This window comes from Mustela putorius, unplaced genomic scaffold (genome assembly GCF_011764305.1).
Source record: "Mustela putorius furo isolate JIRA1106 unplaced genomic scaffold, ASM1176430v1.1 tig00003853_pilon_pilon_pilon, whole genome shotgun sequence".
Classification (NCBI taxonomy): domain Eukaryota; kingdom Metazoa; phylum Chordata; class Mammalia; order Carnivora; family Mustelidae; genus Mustela; species Mustela putorius.
In genome coordinates, this window is record NW_025422005.1 from 61,635,406 (window position 1) to 61,645,643 (window position 10,238).

The window sequence follows — 10,238 nt, forward strand, 5'->3', positions numbered from 1 at the left end:
AAGAAAGGGCATGGGCTGGAAGTCTGAAGACCTTTTGTTCAAGTTGTGGTTCCACCTCTTGCTAGCTCTGTGAGTTACTGCAGGTTGTTGAAACTTGGAGCCTGGTATAGGATGGAGGTAAAGTTAATGCCTTCCCAGATACCTCATGGGGGGGTGATAAAAATGCTCTAAGCTAATCAGTATAAAAGTATGTGCCAACCACAAAGCCCTCTACAAACCTAGGAAATCATATTCTGTCATCATGGTAGAACTTACTGTTCCGTGTCTCTTTGTTCTTACTTAGTTGTTTCAATTTGCTTTCAAGCCATGTGGACTCTATTCACTTGCTATAATTCACCAAATCAAAGTCCCCAGCTCTGCAAAAACCACACTTGGAAGAATGTCATAAAGATGGTTTCTTTTGGACTGGGTGCCCACCTGATGTCTCCTTTGGAATGTAATTCAGTCAGAGGCAGTCATGGCACTAGCAGATATTCTGAGAATTCATGAAATCCCACAGCCAAAACCATGATCCATTGCTCCAATACCAAAAGCATTTGGCAGACTATAGTTTGGAAGCCATAGTCCTGGCTGCATTTGAGGCTCTGAATGGGGCCATTTGAACTCGCTGTGGTCCTGCCCACTCCCACTCTGAAGAGAAGGCACCTGAGTTCCCTGGATCTCTTTAGACCGTCTTTTTCTTATTTCCTCACAGGCTTTGCTTCACAATATACCTTCCTGGAGTAAGAGATGACAGAGTGATTTGGAGTTTTTCTCCACCTCTCAGGCACTGCAACACTAAGAGTCTACAGATTTATCTTCTATAAAAACTTCTGTGAAGCAGCTCAGGGGTTTTTAGCACCAGCCTTATACAACCTGTCATTCAAATCCTTAATGATGGGTTTATGTGAAAGCGATTTCTCCACACTTTCCATTTGCTTCATCTTAGATGGCAGTGTGGTTCTTCCTTTGAACTAGACCACGAAAAGAGCTGGTTCCTTCCGGCAAATATCAGGGTTCAGTGACTATTTGAAATGAAATGTCTATAGACAAAACGCTGCAAACACCACCTTGAGTAGGAGCAGTAATGAGTAGCTAGGTATGCCGCAGCACGTGTGTGGAAATCGGCCGTTCAGTCCTGGCCAAATGGCAGACACTTCAGATAAGGAAGATAAAGATCTTCTGCCTAAGTGGGAAATGCAATCTCATCTGCCTTTCCAACATATGAAAACCAGTTTCACAAAGTCTGCATGGTTCATGACTACCTTCCAAAGAACCCTGGAACGTAAGAAATGGAAGGACCCGGAATGTCACATCATTCGGATCCCTCTGTAGCCCCCACAACCATGAGGTACCTCAGCCATATCTCAAAAACTTCCAGAGATGGGACAGTGTCCCCTTCTAGAAGAACTCAATCTGTTTGGGTGAAGTTCTAGCTTTAGGAAATGTGATATTGTCTTTTAACTCTTCCCATTGTCTTGGGCTCAGCCTTTACCCTGAAGATGGAGAATGCCACCTACCTGAAGTCTGTGTCAGTTCTTCACTTATTCAACCAGGGACAAGTCAATCTAACCACTTGTCCTTTGGCACCCATCTCCCCTTCTTACCTCCAAGCAATCAGGAGAAACTCTGTCCAGTATCTGGAATCCAGATGTATGTTCTTACGTATGGGTTCCCCTTTAAATTTATCCTCAACAAAAAGATAAAGCAAATCTAACACCGTGTCTTTTTTTTTCTTTCTTCTTACTAAGCCCATGGTAGCTTCTAGTAATCAGTGCTTTTTTTTTTAAGTGTACAGAAAAACTCTGTTTTAATTTTTTTTCTGGATTTTAGCCTAGAATGTACGTTAATCCACTAGTTTAGTTTATAGACTCTGCCTTCCTCCTGCTCTGAAGAATTGAAGCTATATTTGGATATATTCTATCATCTAGCACTTTCCTCACTTTTCATAGCTCTTCTGTAATCTTATATATATATTGATTGACTTGGGTTTGGATAATACTTTTTGCTTAATGTGTTGGTCATGAATGTCATTATCTCTGCATTCCTTTCAGCCAACATAGCCTCCTAGTTTAGAATGTTCTTGTCTTTGCTCATGGTGTGTAAGTCCATTCTCAGACCACGTGACTGACTATAAACATGCTAGCTTGTGCCGACAAACCATGGTCTTACTGGCATGCACATACAAAAATGCAGATCACACATTTTGGGGTTGAGTATGAATGGGCCTATTTAGTTAACCATCTACTAGGTAGTCTATACACACAAAGCTTGGATTGAAAAGCAGGAAATATTTTTTGAATTTTAGTTCTGCTCTTCATTTTAGATAAATTATTCATCCTCTGGTGTGCCTTTGTAAGAGACAATGGCTGATGATTGTGTTTATCTTTACATATACATCACAGAGCTAATTTGAACTATTTAGCCTAAAACGACTGAAACCTTTTTTAAGTACTTAAATAAGAAATGTCGATATAATGGGGCTGTGTGCAAAACTAACATAAAGATTCTGTTATTCTCTTTAAAGGAGAAAACATCACTACATTCCCATTAAACATATGCATGAAATTACCCATATAATATTCTATATCATTCATATATATGCCTATATATGACATACAGCACCCTTTTAGCATAAAGAAGGTTACCTAGTTGACTAGTAATATTGAAACACTGCAAAACTGAGTGTTTTTCTTACCTGCTATTAGTTCACACTTACTTTCCTGGGGCAGCAACATCACTGGACACGTCGATTTTCACTGACCACAACTTCAGCAAACACAGGTCCTACTAGTGTGTCCCTTATACTCTGGGCTTCTGTGAAACTCCTGCTGAAGTCTGGGTGCACATGGGTTGAGGACAACTAGTTCCATTGATCAGGGTCTGGTTTCTCCTGCTTTGTTTGACCTGGGCGTGCCTGGCCTCCATCTGTCTGTCATCCTAGAACAGTGTCCAGAGCCAGCCCATGTGGTATTTCTTGGTCAGGAAGGTTAAGTCCCCTGGCATGAATTGCATTCAGCAACTGAATAAATAAGACAGCTTGGGGATGGGTTTTTATTCCTAGGAAACCAGATAGCCTTTTTGATGATAAAATATTTATTCCCCATTATCTTGTTGTTGCCAAGACTACTATGGACAGTACATTTCTTAAAAAGAGCTAGATTGCTAAAGAGGCTTTAGTAGGTAAATTTTAGGGTATCAGCAGGTCTGTTTTATTTTTGAAAAATATCTCATATGACATTTGATTGCCCAGAACTGAGTGTGGTTTGCCACTTAATGTTGATTCAGCTAATACCATGTCCCACTTTAAGTCAATACTTTTGCTTCTTTTTAATCATTGTTTTCCCCTAAAAAAGAACTTCACTTTATCTCTTAAGAAAGTGAGGCCAAACATGTCGTCGTTTTAAGGCAAAGTAAATTAAACAGAGTGCATTTATATTAGAGTTTAGAAAAATCTAACTTCTTCAAACAAACATTTTGTAATAACTTTATTTTATACACTTTAATTATTTTAATTATTTACAAAGTACCAGCTAAGCACTGTGGGAGATCCAAGGATGTCAGGCAGGACCTCTGACCTCCAGGAATATTCTGTTTAGTGGGGTTCACTGGCATACAAATACAGATGGTGCTACACCAAGGCAGCTTCTGATAAGCACTGTGGCATAAATAGAAGTACTAAAGGGTATGAAATCCTGGATGGGATTTCCAAGAAGACTGAGGAAATGTTGCCTTCCAGTTGGACCTTTCTAAATAATAAAAGTAGGTAACATGTATTGTTTCTTAAATTCTAGCACTTTTCAAAGTATTTTAAACTTATTATTTCTTTAGTTCTCGTGATTAACCTTATACGCCAAGTTTTGTTATGATTCCCATCTTATGGTTGTATAAACTGATGTGAACATAAGAGAGACCACAGGTATATAATTCACTGACAGGTATGATTCACTGTGAGGGTGAAGGTTTCCTTGGTTTCAGGTTTTGAGTCTGAAGAGCTAAAAAGGAAGCAACCCCATTAACCAGTATGATAAAAGTGTAGAAGTTGGAGAGAGAAGCACTAATTAGGGCCAGGAACCAGGAAGAAATTCCTATTTGAAGTTAAGCATGCAGGCTTTGGAATCTAAAAGCCTTGGGTTCCACCCTTAGCTGAGCCAATTACCAAACCTGAGTGACAAGTTACTTAATGGCTCCAGCCTCAGTTTTCTCACCTGTAAAATGGCAGAAATTATTTGGTAGTGATAAGAATCAAGTGAGATGAGAGAGGTAAATGCTTACTACAAGGAATCATGAAATAAATATTATCATCACTATCTCTTATAGTTACCATTGTAACAACAGCAATATAACAATAACACTATCTCTTGCCATTGGTTTCTTGATATTGATTATTACTAAGATAATAATGTTCTGGTGATTGGTTCCTTTTGAGTAAGGCTTATAATGATATTAATTCGGGTTTTAGAATCAACACTCCTTTGTATTAAATTTAATCATCAAAACAAACTGAAATTATTTATGTATGTTTCCCATTTTACAGATAAATACACTGAGGCTGAGAATAGGTGGCATGCCCTTTGTAGACTCCCTGGGAGAGGCAAGACTCACACCCAGATCTGACTTACTCTAAATAACTCTGAACTCTCTCCCAACTAGTCACTTGTAGCATTAAAAACACTTTTGGAGAAACAAAACAAAACAAAACACCTTTGGAGGGGCACCTGGGTGGCTCACTGAGTTAAGCCTCTGCCTTAGGCTCAGGTCATGATCTCAGGGTCCTGGGATCAAGCCCTGCATCAGGCTCTGTGCTCAGCAGGGAGCCTGCTTCCTCCTCTCTCTCTCCTTGCCTCTGCCTACTTGTGATCTCTCTCTCTCTGTCAAATAAATTAAATCTTTAAGACAAAACAAAACAAACCTTTGGGGGTGCCTGGGTGGCTCAGTGAGTTAAGCCGCTGCCTTCGGCTCAGGTCATAATCTCAGGGTCCTGGAATCGAGCCCCGCATTGGGCTCTCTGCTCAGCAGGGAGCCTGCTTCCCTCTCTGTCTCTGCCTGCCTCTCTGCCTACTTGTGATCTCTCCCTGTCAAATAAATAAATAAAATCTTAAAAACAGCAACAAAAAAAAAACCTTTGTATCATTTTGTCAGTTTTCTGGGATCTACGCTGAGTGAATAAATTGTGTTTTATAAAAATGTTATTAGCAAACCATCATCCTGGTTTTCATAGTATGAAAACATATGTCTCTTGGAATTTTCTAGTGCTGGACAGTGTTCCTCTCAAGGCCTGTCTTTGGAGGAGATGAAGAGAGGTCTCCAGTTCTCCCCTGTTGACAAATATGGTAAGTCTATAGATGATTCAGATCGATTAAGGGACCTGTCCCTGAGAAGGTGATAACAAGATAAAGATTTTGATAACAAGAAAAGATTTTGTTTTATATAATAACGAGAAATGACAGATGATTTACAGATACTATATTGTAAAAGTACAAACTTTGATCTTGTCTTATATAACTCTGCATTCATCTTTGAGTTTAGTGATGTGTGTGCATTAAGTGTGTATTTGTGTATGTATATCAGTGTGAGTCCACGTGGAAGAAGATAAAACTCTCCTCATGAAAACAGTCGCCGGCGTCTTGTGATATTCCAAAACCTAGTTGCCACCTTACTGAGCTCCCTGCCTCTAAGCCCCACATGGCTGGTATGTCTGGAGGAGAAAAACAAGACAGGAGTCTCCACAATTCCATCATATGCTGGGAGCTCTTCCCCTTTAGAAAGTACCCAAGGGTAAAAGGTAAACCCAGCCATCTCCTCCAAATCTAGAGAGGAGGTGAAGTTATCATTGATGGTATCCATTTTGCACAGGATTACTTTAGAAGGAATTAATACTTTAGAAGGAATTAACTCTCTGAAATAGTTAACGCAGCTCTCTGCAGGCCCCTGGAAGCCAGAGGATGGGTAATCGCCCTCATCACCAGCTGCCATATTAATGTGCGAGGCCTGTAATGTCCTTTTTCCAACCTCTAAGCCTGAGAGGCTCTATATTTAATTAGAATTTTAGCACAATGGGCTCATTTATTCATGGGAACTTTCCTTGACAATATGGAGGACTGAAAAAAATGTACGTCAGTTAAAGAGATCAGATTTTTTACAAGAACTGGGTTTGGGGAAGAATAAATTGGATGATGTGTTCCCGGTTCTCTGATTTAGATGGCCATAGACCCAGGAAGCCCTCAGCTTTGGGATCCTCACCAATGCACCTTGTTTGCTGAGTATTATTACCTAAGGCATAAGAAAGCCTTTATGAAATGAAGGAAAAAAAAATTGTTCTGGATGGATGCAGACAAACTACTTGGGAACATTAAAGAGAGGAAACTTTGTGCTCTGACTCCCAGGACGTGTCCAGAATGTAGCCGAGTGCTTTTTATCATCAGCTTTACAACATAATTGGCCAGTCTAGTAACAGGAAAATGTGCTCTAAGTGTCACATCATCACATTTTTCATAGAGATAATATCGTTTTTTCAAACCTTCACAGATGTGACCACACAACCACAAAATATAGGGCACCCTTTGAAATGCGTGCTTTGACCAGAAGTCTTCCCTTTCATGGTGGAGGAAACATTTCAAGATGAAGCATTTCATTAACGATCTGTTTCTTAAAGGAGTAAGACTTTGAGCAGAATTCCTCAAGATGGAGAAGACAGAAGAGATGCAGAAATGCAGAAGCCGGGTTTTCCCCCGCATGTGTGTACTGGGGTGGAAGAAAACATTAGGGTATTTGGATGGAGCAAGAGCTCCAACAGACAAAGGAGACAGATTTACTGTCTCCCCCTAGGAACATCCTGCTGTACAAGAAAGTACCTTTAATTGCTCCCCATTTTCATTGCATAAGCTAGTTGCGGTAAAACAGCTACTTCAGGAACTGTTTCTTTCTCTCTGCCCCCAAAGAGCAGGGATAGAGAATGAAGTTAAGATTACACACTGAGCAATTCTCTCTGTACTTGAGGCTTTTCACCCTCAAGCAACAAAACGTGCAGACGTGGTTCAGTCTTTTCCTAGAGCCTGCGGTCAAATTTCACTCGGGTCCCTCTTCAGCGGAACAGCCCCCCAAGTACCTGTCATCCAACTCTGGCAATGATGCATCCATAAAAAAGTCAGCACCCACGCCCCGCTGACTCCGCCACCCATCCCGGAAAGAGCCACCCCACACTGAGGAACAAGCACCCCCAGTGAGATTTCCCCTGCAAGGGGAAGGGGCGTGGCATAGCCTCACACGCAGGTAACACCGCTTGTGGCACAGGAGAAAGCTCATGATAAAAGGATCACGAGTTTATCAAAACGTCTATCTGTGCCTGGAATGAAGGTGCAGTTTCAGGCTGGACAAGAGGAAATATTTTGCTTTAGGATGGAGATTTTATGTAAGTCCACCCAAAATCAGGATTCGGTGATGTGTATCCCGACCCTGCCTCCTCTCTTCTCAGCTCCCCCACCACACACACACACACACACACATACACCCCTCCTCTCTGACCCGGGCCAGCCCCCTCACTGGAGGGGAGCTAGAGGAGGACACGTCAGCTGCAGCCCCCCGCATGTCCGTTCAGGAGAGTGTGTGTGCTGCCTAACAGATTAGCCAGAGCGCCTTCCTGTGAAAATAAATAAACCTATCCAACTGCATATTGCTAGATGCCTTGACAAAAATGTAGATGGCTGAGTCGGTTCTGAAAACTCAGCTATCAAAGGGGAGCAGAAGCAGCATTAGCTGTTGACAAATGTGCCTGTTTTGACAGAAGCAAAGAACGAGCGGCTTCCTTACTTGCCGTGGAAAAGGAACGGCTTCCCGGCACAAGTCCTGTGTCCTCTCCGGGCAGCGGCCTGGTCCTGAGCCACAGGTTGCATTCTCTGGACACAGCAGGGGCCCGCACTTCAATGAGCATCAAATACCACTGGTATTTGGGCCTAAACTTTGAGGTCCACTTAAAAACCAGGCACTCAGGAAGGAAAAACAAAAATCAAACCTAGCCAAAGGCAACCTGCTGTAGAGAGTGGCTCTTTCCTTCTGCCCTGTACTTAGCTCTCCCTTCTTTTAATCACTGCCATTTGCCCAACACTCACGGTGTCACGTACTGTAGGGATGGTCTCGTCTATGCTACCAACCTTGTGAATTAATGTCCTATTTACAAATGAAGACACCGAGGCCTACAAAGGTTAAGTGGACAAAAACCACAGAACCCGTAAGTCATGGAGCCAGGGTTCAAAGCCAGATTTGCCTGACGCAGAAGCCCAGGCTTCCAGCCGTAGCAATACACCACCTTCTGGGACTGACCCCTTCTTGACTCCAGACGTGGCCAGCTTGGGTCCAACATCACACACCCCTCATTTGGGTTCCCCTGGTCTCAGCTCTCTGTTTGCGTTTTAAATTTTGCCTTTGTTTTACAACTGCTTGCCACCAACTCCTGCCCAGACCCTGAGCCCAGGAGCCGGGAGAAGCTGCCTGGCAGCTGTGTGGTGCACTGGGTGAGGCTGGTTAGGAAAAAAATGGCAAGACGGGACACAACCCGGTAAGTAACAGCTGAACTTCTATTCCGTTGCAGGCTACGTGTCTGATCCCATGAGTCCGATGCATTTTCATTCTTGCCCGAATAGTGGCAGCTTTGAGGACAGCGGCTGACAGCATTCCGCGGATACCTAAGGAGAGTTTTCCCCCAAACTGACAGCAACAGCTCCAATCGTGGCAGGCTTGCCTCCAATTATAATATTTTTACCCTCTAAGGTTTCCTTAAATTGGCTTGTTTATTCTGGTCCTATTTAATTCCCTACCACAAGTTGGGCTTTGGATTTGTGGCTAAGCACTGAAATGCAAAAGAACCGAGACAGAATGTATCTAAAGAATTGGTTTGAATTTTGTAACTGAAAGAAAAAATTTATATCGTTACTTAGAGATGGGGCCCAAGTCTGTGGTGGGCACTTAACAATTGTTATGTTTTCCTAGACTAAATTATCTAGACTTGAGTTTGGGAACTGTGGGTTTGATTTTTTTAGAATATTGTTCATTTTCTTATGTTATTATGTTACCACTAGTGTCTGGCTCTGTGATTAAAGATTGTTGGCACACAAAATGGATTCAGAAGTGTATCTCATTCCAACAAGACATCTTCTGAGTATACCTCCTTTAAGACATATCGGTAATGACCTTCAGATCAAGATGCTTGCAAAATACTGCACTTAGTTATTTAGCCTCCTTTCTGTATCATAGCAAGTGCTCTGTGCTTTATTTGGGCATCTTGTTGCCCAAGGCATACCTTCCAAGGTATTGTGGATGCTCTTGGTATAGGTATGGCACTACTCTACAAATACAAACCTGTTGTCCATACTGGAGTCTAGCACAGTGCATGGGAAGGATATCTGAGGTACCAGTGGCCTGCAAAACATGAGACATCGGGGGGCACCTGGCTGGCTCCATCCGTAAAGTCCATGACTCTTGATATCAGGATCAAGTGCACAGTGAGATGCTTAAGAGCTTCCTGGCCTCTACTCCCAGACGCCAGTAACAGCTCCCTGAAAAAGCCACCAGACACTTCTAGATGTCCCCCGGGGCGGGGGGGGGCACAAATCTGCCCCAGGTTGAGAACCACTGCTCAAAGCCATCAGAGGACAACTGGGAGCTTGAACAGCAACAGAAGGAATATACAGCCTGGTTTTGACTGTATTTAGGCAAATCTGCTTTCTTCTCCTGAGTATCGTGGGCTCATATACATATGGAACTAAATGGGAAAAGTGCTGATGGCCCCTTTCATGTCTGTGGTGAGCTCCTCCATCCTCCCCTCTCCTCCTACCGCTTAGAGATTATGTCTCTTGAGGGCAGTTTCTATCAGAACAGCAACCTCACCTCTAAAACCCTTCTGAGAGTTATCTTATGTCGTGTGGTTGCAAAGTTGAAAGTCCTTGGCTTGGGGAAAGCCAAGTGCCAGTCCAGTAGAAGTTAAAACCATGATACTTCCCCTTAGAGTTACTCCTTTTTAGCCTCCAGCCTCTTCATTTCCCCACCAAATTATTCTGGAATCATAGGTGCTCTTTCCTGCCTAGCAAGTTGCCAAGGGTCTTTCTGATAAGCAGGAACAAGGAGCCTCAAGTGGCCATCCAGGCATAAAGCCTTCTGGTAAGGGGCTGCCTGAAGACCACCCATTCTATGGTTCTTTCTCTAGTCCTCCATTCTGGCTACTTTAGGCAATGAACGAGCACCTAGCTGGAGTTCTTCAGACCTTA

General features: G+C 42.7%; 1 protein-coding gene across 3 annotated transcripts in view; it reads left to right on the forward strand.

The window, feature by feature from the left end:
* Positions 1 to 9,109, forward strand: part of LOC101680385 (serine/threonine-protein kinase TNNI3K) — a 329,700-nt gene extending 320,591 nt beyond the window's left edge. For all 3 annotated transcript variants that reach the window (XM_045064725.1, XM_045064723.1, XM_004758186.3), the window contains 2 exons: positions 5,233 to 5,312; positions 8,567 to 9,109. In XM_045064725.1, coding sequence (XP_044920660.1) covers positions 5,233 to 5,304 — 72 coding nt within the window. In that variant the 3' untranslated portion in view covers positions 5,305 to 5,312; positions 8,567 to 9,109. The remainder of the gene's footprint in view (positions 1 to 5,232; positions 5,313 to 8,566) is intronic.
* The last annotated feature ends 1,129 nt before the right edge of the window (positions 9,110 to 10,238 follow it).